General features: G+C 37.7%; 2 protein-coding genes across 2 annotated transcripts in view; both read right to left on the minus strand.

Annotated features, from left to right (window-relative positions):
• LOC145329831 (muskelin-like) lies at window positions 1-12,208 on the minus strand. Its single transcript, XM_080174237.1, has 9 exons — window positions 12,147-12,208; window positions 11,610-11,721; window positions 7,348-7,456; window positions 6,986-7,097; window positions 6,359-6,449; window positions 5,660-5,754; window positions 4,861-4,959; window positions 520-647; window positions 1-151 (listed from the first exon to the last, which is right to left on the minus strand). Exons 1-9 carry the CDS (start codon window positions 12,192-12,194, stop codon window positions 16-18), a joined length of 930 nt encoding a protein of 309 aa, XP_080030363.1. The 5' UTR covers window positions 12,195-12,208; the 3' UTR covers window positions 1-15.
• The window catches only part of Sirt7 (sirtuin 7), a 21,472-nt gene continuing 19,841 nt past the window's right edge, over window positions 12,203-13,833 (minus strand). Inside the window, exon 23 of the mRNA XM_080174236.1 lies at window positions 12,203-13,603. The gene's annotated coding sequence lies outside the window, so the exon portion shown is untranslated. The remainder of the gene's footprint in view (window positions 13,604-13,833) is intronic.

The raw sequence follows: 13,833 nt of genomic DNA on the forward strand, positions 1-13,833 counted from the left end.
ATATTCAAATATGAATCAATCCAGAGGTGCTCTACTAGTACTGTCTATATTTTTAGATGAGCAAAGACCAATGCCTAGAAATCCATCAGAGTCATCTGAAGTTAGAGGAATGGAAGAACTTGTTGGGGTTAAACCTGTAGTTGGGGTCACATCCTGTTCATGAGGTTTATCCATTTTAAAACAACCATGTCCATTGTTGTGTAGGAACAATAGTCAAACTTTAATCCTGCTTCATATGTGTGGAGTGGACTGAGTAAATGAGCGCGGACAGGGCAGGCATACAACTTTTTTCCTCACTATATAAATATGCTGTAAATTATAGATGAGTTATGACCGAAAGTGCATCTTCTGAGAGACAAACGAATGGAATGACACTTTTGTCAAATTTTAGAGTAAAGCAGGCAAGTTTTATTTTTTTAAATAGAAATCAAGGGCGCCTCTTTTTAATGTCTTCTGCTTTTATCCCAACAGCTATGCTTCAAAATTTATTATTTATTAAGTTTATTCTAATGGATAATTTCCTGTTCTTCTGGAAAAATTAATGGTTCCCAAACAGGTTTAGGCTGCTGGTGACTCACGTACCCGTCCATTATTCCATCTGATATACACTTACAAACTATCCGCTCTACACCATCATAGTCACCATCCTAAATAGTCAGATAGATAGTTAGATAGACAGACAGACATAAATATATAATACAAAGTAGGACAAGGTCTGTCCGTCCGACTGACTGAAGCTTAAGATCTCGGTAATCGCTGAACAGTTGGGCACTACTCTTGAGAGAATTAATATAATAAAATAGGTATATATATGTCTTGTGAGACACATTCTTCTTCTTTTACCCCTGACCCTTCTATCCGTGATCATCAACATCTGTTGCCAGATTCAGAAATCTGGCAGTTTTCACCGGGTTTTTCCACAAATCCTTGGCTGTGAGGCTGGTTGGGTTTTGTTGACAGTTGAATAAATGTGATGTTGTGTGGGAACTGTCACAGTTGGGGCATTTATCCACTGTGGAACCAGTCTTATCTATGCGGGCCTTGTAACTATTAAGATAAGTACTGTATCCAGATCTCAGTTGTGCCAGGGTTGATCTGGTGGCTCTGGGGAGGTCGTGTTCAGTTTTACTGATCTCTGGTGGGCGGGCATTTAAACCTTGTTGGTGGTGCTGCTGATTAGGTCCTTCACGGATTTAGTGTGAATGACTTTCAGCCTGGACTTGTAGTCAGCCTCTGGCAGGTTAGGTCTAGAAATATTCTTGACTTCCTTGCCAAATTTTGACTTCAAGGTTTGTTTCATCTGCCTAGGTGGTGGGGGAGAATTCAGGTCCACCTTGTTCGGGTGTCCAGATTTCTGCGTTGCAAGTAGAAACTGTTTGCTCAACATTTCACAATGTTGGCGCACCTGCATTACCTTAGTTTCTGAGTGAAGGTGGTCAGTGTCTGACATCATGTGACAGCCTGTGGCTACTCTGAGAGCAGTGTTCTGGGCTGTCTGGAGGTCTTCCCAGGAGGTTTTACTAAGGGCAGGTGTCCAGATTGGGCAACAGTAGTTAAGCAGGGATTGTCCTGTTGCCTTGTATGTGTTGACAATGACTTTCTTCTCCTTCCCCCAAGATGTACCAGTCAGGGCTTTGAGGATGTTGTTACATGACTGTATGTTGGATTTAAGGTTCTTGGTGTGTTCTCTGAAGGAGAGGAGGCCATCGAAAGTGATCCCAAGGATTTTTGGTTTCTTCACTGTTGGAACTTTCTCTCCAGCAATTTCAACTCCTAGTTCCATACTCACTTCATTGGAGAAGGTTGTAAAAACTGTGGCTGAGGACTTGGATGGAGAGATAAACAAGTTGCGGCTCTTGAACCAGGTGTCCAGGACATTAAGATAAGAGTTGAGCTCTTTGACAATTGGTTCAATTACCAGGCCAGAATTAAGTATGTTGCTGTCATCTGCCTAGGAGACAAGTTTTATGTCCCCTGGAGGTTGCGGCATGGAGGCCATGTAAAGATTAAACAAGACTGGAGACAGGACGCCACCTTGCGGGACACCCTGTTTTACCTTCCTATACTTGTATCTAGAGTTTCTAAACACAACATAGGTCTGCCTGCCTCTGAGATATGCACATAAGAACCTCTTGATGTAGTCGTTGAGATGGAGCTGGTTTATATCATCAAGAAGGAGCTGGTGGTAAACTGTGTCAAATGCCCTGGACAGGTCTATGGCAACTGACACGGTTCTATGTGCAGGTTTCTTCCTGTTTAATCCTTTATGTACGTGGTCTATGATGGAATATAGAGCAGTACATGTGGATCTTCCTTTCCTGAAACCATGTTGGTGGTCGGCAAGTTGGACGGCCTCCGTGACATATGGGAGGAGCAGAGCTTCAAGAATCTTGATGGCTGGAGACAGAAGCGATACTGGTCTGTAGCTCGGTCCGAGGTTGGATTGTTTGCCAGTTTTCAGTAGAGGAATGATCTTGGCCGTTTTCCAGATGCTTGGGATGATTGAGTCTTTCATGCATTTGTTAAAAATCTCGGTAAGAAAATTGATGGCATTCGGTCCAAGATGTTTTAAGGTGACAGGTGAAAGATCATCCGGGCCAAGAGCTTTAGAATTCTTGGCCTTCTTGATTGCTGCTAACGTCTGCTCTGGAGTGAAGATAATCTGTTGATGTTTAGATTTCTTTTTCAGGGATCTTAAAGTTCGTCGCAGAGCTTGGTTAGTTTTCTTCTTGGATTCTGGTGTATATTGCCTGTTAAATTGGTCAGCAATCTTCTTAGCGTGGGAATAGGTTTTATCGTTGAAGCTAATACCTTGGTTGCTGGGTTGTTGAGGCTGGTTGCCAAGACTCTTGATGGTCGTCCAGAGTTTCTTGGAACCGGGCTGACAAGTGGAAAGGTGTTCAATCCATTTCTTTTTACGGTGTTCGTTTATTGTCTTGTTGATTTGTTTGTTTAAATCAGACAATCTGTTGTCAGCTGGATTAGCTTGCTTGATTTCATCACGCTGGTTTATAAGTCTTGCAGCTTCTGTAGGTAGGGCGTTAAATGTCTGAGGGATTCTGCCTGCAGGAATGTATTTTTTGGAAGCTTTTTGGAGAGTTTTGCGGAAAAATTTTTCAGCTTTGTGGACGTCTCTGACTGGTCTTGCTTTAGAGAAAATGCTTTCAGTGAAGGAGGTGAATTTAGGCCAGTCAGCTTTGGAGAAATTTATGAAGGTTTGATGTTTGGAGTTAGATTTAGTAAGTTCAGCTGTCAGACTTATAGTGATGGGCTGGTGGTCGGAGCTCATCTTGTTCTCGACTTTCCAATTTGTAACAGGAATAAGATTAGAAGAAGCTATGCTTACATCAGGAGCAGTTGATGCTGTACTGGTGACTCTGGTGGGCATATCAAGATTTATGATTGCAGCGTCTTGATTGGATACAGCGTCAGCCAGTTCTTCCCCTCTAGTGTCGTTTGTGGCGTCAGAATGCCAAAGAATGTTGTGGGCATTCAAATCTCCAAGAATATAGTAGGAGTCACCAAGGCCTGTGAAAAGGTCGTTGAGAGGGGGGGCGTAGCCACTTGCGCAGCTGCTTTGTGGAGGAATGTACACATTTCTAATGTAGAGTGGTGAGTCCTTGCTTGGTATGGAGATGGTCATAGATTCCAAGTATTGGTCTTGGGCAAGTCTCGCAGGTGTTTTCTCAAGGTCAAAACTAACTTCTTTATGAATTAAGAAAGCTAGCCCTCCTCCCTTGTCTCTACCACGATCTTGTCTAACAAATGTGTAGTTGGGTGTTTTCCTCTCTTTTGAAAGACGTGTAAGCTTCGTTTCTTGTATTGCAGCGATGAGGATCTTGTTATTCTCCATATGGTGAAGAAGTTCATCGAGTTTATTCTGGATGCCATTTATATTCCATTGCAATACTTGAGTGTTGTATCCTTGAGTGTTGGGGCGGGGGTTGGGGGGGGGGAAGAAGGGGGGCGGGGGGGATTCCGCCTACTTGGGGGTTTTTGAGATTTTTTAGGGGGTGAAAATTTTGGGGGTGAAGATTTTGGGGGTGAAAGTTTAGGGGGAGGGGGTGAGGATTTGGTATGGGTGAATCCTGTGCAGCATGGTCCAGTCCAGGTCTTGTATTTTCTCCGTTCATTTGATGATTTAAGGCCAGAGCATTTGACATGGAGCCATTTTAAGCAGATGGAACATTCGACAGAAACTGGTGAAAGTTGTTTGTTGCATAGTGAGCAGAACCAAGTAGGACCTGGGTTTTGTTCAATGCCAGCTCTGATTAGTAGGAGCCGAATAAGACATGCTGGTGTTGTCCTATTCTTTGTCAACCAAATTAAAAACTCTGTTTAGCTGAGGAATGTGCCTCATTGTCGGATTTAGTGAAAAACCGGTTTTGATGTTGATGATCTCTCTTGAAGGGTGGGAGATTGTGTGCGTTGGTTCTTGGCTCTGCTGCTGCTGCTGATGGTGTTGCTGCTGTAGTAGAGACACATAGAAATAGCTCTCAATCTGTTGCCTGCTTTATTAATCTGTCTGTCCTAAGGTCTGTCAGTCTAGTTATTAATATGTCTGTCCTTAGGTCTGTCAGTCTGATTATTAATATGTCTGTCCTAAGGTCTGTCAGTCTAATTATTAATCTGTCTGTCCTTAGGTATGTCAGTCTAATTATTAATATGTCTGTCCTAAGGTCTGTCAGTCTCATTATTAATATGTCTGTCCTTAGGTCTGTCAGTCTCATTATTAATCTGTCTGTCCTAAGGTCTGTCAATCTCATTAGTAATCTGTCTGTCCTAAGGTCTGTCAGTCTAATTATTAATATGTCTGTCCTTAGGTCTGTCAGTCTCATTATTTATTTGTCCGTCTCCTACCTTGACTAGAGTTGTATGTAACTGTGTAAGAATTGTATCCTCTAACTGAACCCGAGTCCGTTTTTCTAAAGATTCGAAAGCCTCCAAATAGTTATGCTCCCTTCATATATAAAAAGTTTGAAAAGACAATGGCCGATATAACGATGATCATCCCCAATGATGATAAACATTTAGATTCAAATTATTAGCTGGAAAGTTTAATGCTAGTTCGAGCCAACCAATCAAGATTATATAAAGAAGCACAAAGTTTTTAAGCCAACAAATAAGATGTCTCAATAAAACTTTAGCATAAGGGGGGAGTTTTTAATGCAACCATCTCGTAATCAGTGATTAAATGGCACTTAGAATTCGAATTTCATGTTAAATGATAGCAAAAAACATTTTTTAAATTTCTAATACCAACAGCTACTGGCTAGAACCGTTTGATTAGGTTTTTGAGCGATAAAAAGTATTATCTGGAGATAGGTTTCGTGACTAATTTGCTCTTAATTTGCAAAAAAAAATAGCAAAACGGCTGAGCCGCCAGCCGTTAGCCGTTACTTTTCCAACTTTTTGTTCGATTTAGGGAAAATAGACCTACCAAGGATTATTTATGCGAAATTTCAGATCGAAATTCGAATTATAAGTGCCATTTAATCATTGATTACGAGATGGTTGCATTAAAAAAAAACCCTTTGTCAATGTCCAATCCCTCCTGTTTGAGACATGATACTTTTTTTTTGTTATAAAATTCACCTGCATTGGTCAGGATGCGATCGCAAAAGGTCGTAATCGCGCAAAATTTGTATAATCAAACTTTCCTGAAATGTTTAAGGCACAACCGAATAGTTTCTCTCTCTCTATCTTCGTTCATTAATTGAATGCTATGTGACACTATTCTATGGTTATCATCACCTGAAAAATTTAAATTCTATAGATTTTGTTTTTCTTGAAGAGTTCTTATGTATACAGATGAAATACAAGTATAGGAAGGCAGTTTAAGTAACAGTCAATTAACCCGGCCGCTGACGGGAAGGTAATAGGTTCGAATATCGACCCATCACCACTTCATAACCAAAAACGTGAAAAGTGGTTCCTACTGCTGCTATGTTAGGTACGCGACATAAATAGTTAGAGTAGGGAGAATGCCTTAGCCCAAAACAGACATTAGGATGGTTTAAGTCGCAGTGGCATGCACAGTGATTCACCCGGGGTGAGGGGGGGGGGGAGAAGGGTGCAATCATTAAGGGGAGAAAAAAGAGGAACACATGCCTCCAAAATTTCAATTTAAGTATGTTGTTGACACCCCCCTTCTTCACGCCCATGGTTTTAGGCTATTTTTCTGTCTCCTCTTCTTTGAATACAGATTCCCTAGATGCTAGAGACGCATCTGCTAGTTTGAAACAAAAAGAAAAAAGGGGCAGTTTTAAGTTGAAACAAAATGAGGTTCTTATAAATACCTAATGTTAATATGATACATATGCAGAAATTAATTCACACCTAAAAAGATCTAACTTACCTTTAAGCTCTATATACCAGATGGAGTAATTGAAATTATTACCCCACGACTGAATTGGTTGGATTTTTATTAAGGTTGATGGAAGAAAAGCCTAAAAATTTATAAATTTTAAATTAATTTTAGGTAGGTAGGTAGGTAATTTTTATAAAAAAAATATGGGATGTCAGTTAAATTTGTCTTTTAAGGTTTCTTGAAGATCTTTATTTTTATTAAAATTATGAGAAGGTATCTAGTTATTTCATAATGAGGGACGAGGGTTTAAACATTCTAGTAGAGTACAAGAAGAAATTTTTGTAGTTGTGTAGGCAAAGGCATTCCCCTTACTATCTTAATAAGAAGTGGAACAATGTCTGTCAGTCTATCTGGTAACTGATGAACCGATTGGGCTCTACTCTTCATGAAATATAGCTGCAACCCTCCCCCCCCCCCCCAACGAAAAAACGACCATGCCCAGTGCCCACCCACCGAAAAAAAATTACCCACAAAAAATCAAAGAAATTCAAGTTATAAAAAATGAAAATTTAACCAGTTGCCATGAATTTATTGGCTTCAAGTCACAATTTATAGCGGTTTGGGTCTAGATTCTATCCTATTCCACTCTGTAGTGCTACTAGCTTGCTAGCCTACCTTATTAAGTGTATGCTTGACATGAAAATTTTCCTCAGTTGAATCATTTTTAAGATTTGTATCCAACACCTCCATAAAACTATTCTCGTCCATACCAACAAATATTTTCAATCTATTACATCAAAAAAGGCAATTATACTTTAAATAAACAAGGATAATTATGTGAGTAGTGTAGCAATAACACTTTAAAAATCGACTTTAATTTTGGAGATTTTAGGTTTAGCCGCAAAACCTCTAAATAGAACAAAAACAGCAGTTCTGCCGCTTTCCAGATCTTAAATAACTAACAATATAGGGAAACACATTGTCCAAGTATTCTTATTAAAAAAAAGCTCAGCTGAAAGTTCGTATAATGTCCTCTCCTTTTAGGGTTACAAACATGAGGCTTCTCAAATTTTCCAAATGTGATCGCAGTTACAATGGCCGGACGTTCCAACTTCAGCAGAATCCATTGCGGTGGAATATTACTACCTAGAAATCAACGTATAAAAGACAGGTTTTCATGGATATTTAAATAAAAAATTGATTAAAACCAATTTTGTTAGCCTGGGGGGCCTACTATTTTTGTTTTGATATTCGTAGAAAATTTTCTGTAATGCGATGCTATAAATGACTTTTTAATAACTGAGAATCGGTTTCGAAGCCATACTTGAAAGCTATTAATTAAGAATTAATTCCCTAGAACCATCTTATCCTTGCATACCTGGGATATTGAGTCAACGAATATTTGTCGTCAATAAATGTTGTTAATATAGTCCTCGATAATCAGGGAAGGGGATGGGGTAAAGTCATAAGTGGGGCGTAGGGTGATATAGCCAGTTTGGAGAAATATTTTTTTCAGATTATGGCAGAAACTGTACCAATATTCACATATTCTATATCCGTTTCTGCATACCTGATGACCACCTTATCCCTGCATACCTGATGACCACCTTATCCCTGCATACCTAATGACCATCTTATCCCTGCATACCTGATGACCACCCTATCCTTGCATGATACCTGATTACCACCTTATCTCTGCATACCTTATGACCACCTTAATACTGCATACCTGATGACCATCATATCCCTGTATACCTGATGACCACCTTATCTCTGCATACCTGATGAACACTATATTCTTGCATACCTGATGACCACCTTATCCCTGCATACCTTATGACCACCTTATTACTGCATACATGATGGCCACCTTGGGCAGGAGGTACTTCTTAAAGTACTGGGGGATATTGACGTCCCTCCCCTTACCAGTCACCCATCCTTCCAGGGATATGGAAGGTTTGCGTAAGACTAACTATCCTACCTATAAAACCAAAAAGTTCAAGAAAACACCCACAGAACCTCAAACACTAATGGCTTTCACACAGCCAGAGGTGTGCATGAAACAAGAACCGTTGGAACTGATGCTCAGTTTACTGAGAATATGAAAGATGATGGTGAAATCCGAAAGGAAGCTATCAACTTGATGACAGGACCAATAAGTTCTAAGCAAAGCTGTAAGATAGGAACCTGGAATGTTAGAACAATGTATGAGTCAACTAAAACAGCCCAAGTAGTTAAAGAAATGACAAGTTACAATATTGGAATACTTGGGATTGCAGAATGTAGATGGACAGGACAAGGACAAACTACAACCAAAGATGGCCACCTAATACTTTATTCTGGTCATGAAAGCCAACATATGTATGGTGTTGCTATAATTATTCAAAAACTACATGTCAATTCACTAATAGACTGGAAACCTATATCAGACAGAATAATTAAGGCTAGATTCCAATCAAGGCACTGCAAGTTGACCATTATCCAATGCTATGCCCCAACAAATGACAAAGATGAAGAAGTAAAACAAGAGTTTTAGGATCAACTGCAATCAATCAGAAACTCAGTACCCAAACATGACATGTGCCTAGTTCTTGAAGATATGAATGCTAAAGTAGGAACTGACAGGACTGGAGTGGAGAATGCAATGGGACACTTTGGCATAGGTACAAGAAATGAAAATGGAGAACTTTTACTTGAATTCTGTTTAAATAATGATATGGTTGTAGGAGGTACATTATTCCAACACAAAAACATTAACAAATATACCTGGACAACACCTGATGGACAAACAAGAAACATGATTGACCACATTATGATCAATAGAAAATGGGTCAAGTCAATGCAAGACTGTAGGAGCTATAGAGGAGCCGACATATTTAGTGACCATGAACTAGTTATCAGTAAGATTAAATTAAAGCTGAAGCGTACTGGCCATGATAAAAAGAGTGAGATTGGTAGACAATATGATTCTTCAAGATTAAGGACCCTGTGATAAAGAATGAATTTGTCTTAAAACTCAGAAATAGATTTCAAGTCTTAGAGGACCTAAATGACGAGACTGAGATCACATGGACTTCAATTAAAGAAAACTTTCAATCTACTGCAGCTAAGGAAATCCTAGGACACAAGAAATCAGAGAAAAAGGACTAGATCTCTGAAGAAACATGGATCAAAATAGAAGAGAGAAAGAAGCTCAAAAACAAAATCCATAATGCTCAACATTTGGCTGACATGAGCAATTTAAAAGCTGAATATACTGCTAAAAACAAAGAAGTCAAAAAGTGCACAAGGAAAGACAAGAGAGATTACATTGACAATCTGGCTGAAAAGGCCCAGAGAGCAGCTGACTTTGGTAACATGAAAACAGTATACAACATAACCAAGCAATTAAGTGGCAAATATAGCAAAAAGAGTGGTGAAACTATCAAGGCTAAAGATGGTAAATTACTCACTACAGAAAAAGAAATTGCTGAAAGGTGGAAATCACATTTTGAAGAAGTGTTGAACAGACCTGAACCAGAAATTACTGCTGAACCAGAACCAGGACATGAAATAGACATAGATATAAGACCACCAACTATTCAAAAAGTTAAAGCTGCTATACATAGCCTAAAGAATGACAAAGCACCAGGACCTGACTTGATAACTGCCGAAATGCTTAAGGCAGACATAGATCTTTCTGCTAGGACTCTAACTGATCTTTTTGATAAAATTTGGAGGCAAGAAAAGATACCAACGGACTGGTCTAAAGGTATAATCATAAAACTACCTAAGAAGGGAGATTTGAACAATTGTGATAATTGGAGAGGAATTATGCTGCTTTCTATCCCAAGCAAGGTCCTATGTAAAGTTATTTTAAACAGAATTGATGAGAAAATTGACAATAAACTGAGAGAAGGACAAGCTGGATTCCATGCTGGAAGGGGCTGTGTTGACCAAATTTTCACCCTTAGGACAGTTATTGAACAATGTGTTGAATTTAACAAGCCACTTCACGTAAATTTTGTTGATTTCTCTAAGGCCTTTGACTCCATACACAGACAAACACTCTGGAAAATACTAAGAAGTTATGGTATACCAGAAAAGATGATAATTATGATAACTAAAATTTATGACAACTTCCAAGCCTGTGTTTCAGTTGGAAACAATAAGACATCTGATTTCTTTAAAATAAGCACTGGAGTTAGACAGGGATGCATTTTATCACCTATTCTATTTATATTGGTCATTGACTGGGTGATGAAGAAAACCACAGAGGACAAAAAACGTGGTCTCCAGCTGGGCATACTAGGACACCTAGAAGATCTAGACTTTGCTGATGACCTGGCACTGATTTCAGAAACAATTAAACATCTACAAGCTAAGACAGATAGACTAGTCAAATATGTGGGACAAGTCGGGCTCTTTGTTAATGTCAAGAAGACTGAAATTATGAATATACCTACAAACCCTGATCAAACTATAACAATAAATGGTGAACAATTGAAACAAAGCAACAAATTCACCTATCTGGGGAGTGTTATCAGCAGTGAAAATGGCTCAAAAGCTGATATTAAAACCAGGATTGATAAGGCTAGGGTTGCTTTCTACAGTCTACACAACGTTTGTAATTCAAAGAAACTTGCTCTGAAAACAAAAATCAGACTTTACAACAGTAATGTGAAATCAGTTCTTCTCTATGGAGCGGAATGCTGGAGAACTGTGAAAACTGAAACAAATCAACTTAATGCATTTCACAATAGCTGCCTAAGAAGAATTTGCAAAATATTCTGGCCAAACAAAATATCAAACCTTGAGCTGTATGCTAAGACCAAGTGCAATAGTATTGAAGCAGAAGTGAAATATAAAAGACTAAGGTGGCTAGGACATGTGCTCAGAATGGAGCAAAATAGGTTCCAAAAAAGTGCTTAAAATGGAACCCCACCACTGGTAAACGTAATCGGGGACAACCAAAAATGACCTGGAGGCGGAGCACTGAAAAGGATCTCTTTAATTTGGAATTAACATGGGGAGAAGCTGAGAAACTTGCCAAAGACAGCAGGAATTCATGGAGGAACAAGGTGTCCGTATTCTCTGGCCTTCACAGTCAAAAAGAGAGATGCGTCTGATGATGATGATGATGATGGCCACCTTATCTTTGCATAACTGATGACCACCTTATCCCTGCATACCTAATGACATCTCATCCCTGCATACCTGATGACCACCTTGTCCCTGCATACCTGAAGATCATCCTATCCTTGTATACCTGATGACTCCTTATCCCTGCATACCTAATGACCATCTTATCCCTGCATACCTGATGACCATCTGGAGCTTTGTTCTTTGGGTCTGTCATCCTGGATGTGCTGTGGAATGAACCCGTTTGAATAGCTGGAACAGGAATGGATTGAGTAGCCCAGTTTCTTCTCCTTCAAATATATTGGTTACAAATACATAAAGTAATACAACTATCACGGATTTAATGGTTCTTTGGGCATTAACTCACAAACCAAATGTACTAACGTTTCCAGCAGAAAAAATCCATAATTTTTAAATCCCTAAATATAGCCGTATTTATTTAGGTACTTTTTTATCAGGGATCGGCAGCCAATGAGGTCCAAGCTTTTCTTTTGGAGAGGGGTAATCTAATGATTTTTTGTTAATTTTGAAGGGGGTAAAATGAGAGATTTTTAGGGGGATAAACACCAATCCAACCGTTCTTCTGGACGCCTGTGCATCAATCGCAAATTTAAAACTACTTTATTGCTCTACGAAAGACTTTTCTAAGTTAATTTCTGTGGAGAATAATTACTTTCCATTGTCTTGTGACCATATCCAATCCAATCTCACTTACCTTCAAACTTTCCCTTTCCAAGTCTGGTTCCTCCATTTTTAATTTCATATAAATAATCTGAATGAATCAAACAATAATATGACATTAATTCAAACTGTTTTAGTAATTGGTAGTTCCATGGGGACAATTTAACAGGTTCAACTAATTTCAAAATAGTTTCATCTATATAATAAGCTATTGAAGTTTAGTTAGGTTTATTTATGAAGAAAGAAAAGATTTTAAAATGGAATATTAAGGTTACCATTTCCTAAAGTTTATATAGCATAAATCACAAGAATTTCCTGGGGTGAAAACGTGGGTAATCTATTCTGATTTTTGAGTCTCGTTATGGAACTGCCCTTAATTTTAACTAAATCGTGGTAATACTGTTAAAATCAAAGTAATCCTATTAAACCCTCATATTAAAATTAACTCTTTAAAATAAATTGTAGTTTTATAAAGTTAGAAAAGGGATAGTTGCATGAACTGCATTTCAGAAAACTGATTTCTAGCAAAAGTTACAAGAATATTATCTAACATATGTATATAGTTTTGTATTACAATAAATAGCAATCAACTAGGCACCAACAAAATAGTCTTCATTCTGTTTTTGTGGTAACAGGAGAGCCATTTATGTTGCATATATCCCAAAAATAGGTTTTTCAAGTCATGATATTTTTAAAACTACCTGGTAGAATTTAGAAATTCTTTCAAATATATGTCCTATAGATGTAGTTTAAACTATTGAACAGAAAAAAATATGCAGTTCACTAAATTCAAGTTTAACTGCACTTCGTGCAACTACCCCTTTGGTAAAATCCCCCAATATTACATTAAGTCAGTGATAAGTTCAGAGAAGAAAAATTAATCTTCCTCCAATTTACTATATTACTGATAATCATGAAACTATTTTATCAAAGAAATTAGCAACTATAAATAAGTTAGTAAAAAGCAAATAAGTTAACATTATAATACAAGACATGTCATAAATTTTGTTTTAAAATTTATTTACAAAAATCATTCCACTCTTCAAGAATAAAATGATATTTTTTTTATTACATGATTTTAAAAAATAGGTATGAAAATTCAAATTTTGATATTATTTATAAATTATGAAAGATTGAACAATTTACATTTTTTAAATTTAAGTTTATTTATAAAATAAATTTAAATAAAGTATGAACACATAATGTAGAGAACTTTTCTAATACAATCATAGAAATTTACAAAAATTATTATTATTTGAATTAAAACTAAATTACAAGGTTTTTTCAATTAACTTACCTTCTGCCAAAGTCCAAACAGTTGGACACACTCGCGAAAAAACTGTGATTTATTGGGTCTTAGATGTTAATGAAGTTAAGTACCTGTTGTAAAGACAGTTTAAATGTAATTTGTGAGGCGAGTCGCTTGGCCGTTGGGCAGATTTTAAAGTAATACAATTAAATCATTTTATCCAATTATTGTTTGTTGACTTACTTTATAGTATTAAGTAATTACTGAGTATTTTATTAAGGTTTTGTATTGAATTGGTACTTAAATAAAAAAATATTGGATCTACTGCAGTTCATGGTAATATATTGCTGGTAACGAATGCTTCCTGGTTCCTGGCAATATTACAAGATTCCTGGATCTAGCAGCACGCAAATTCCCCTAAATCCTAGGTTCCTGTTAGCTGGCAATCTGCAATTTTTCCAGGTTACCAGCA

Source organism: Acartia tonsa, chromosome 10 (assembly GCF_053477335.1).
Source record: "Acartia tonsa isolate MP-2025a chromosome 10, ASM5347733v1, whole genome shotgun sequence".
Lineage (NCBI taxonomy): Eukaryota > Metazoa > Arthropoda > Copepoda > Calanoida > Acartiidae > Acartia > Acartia tonsa.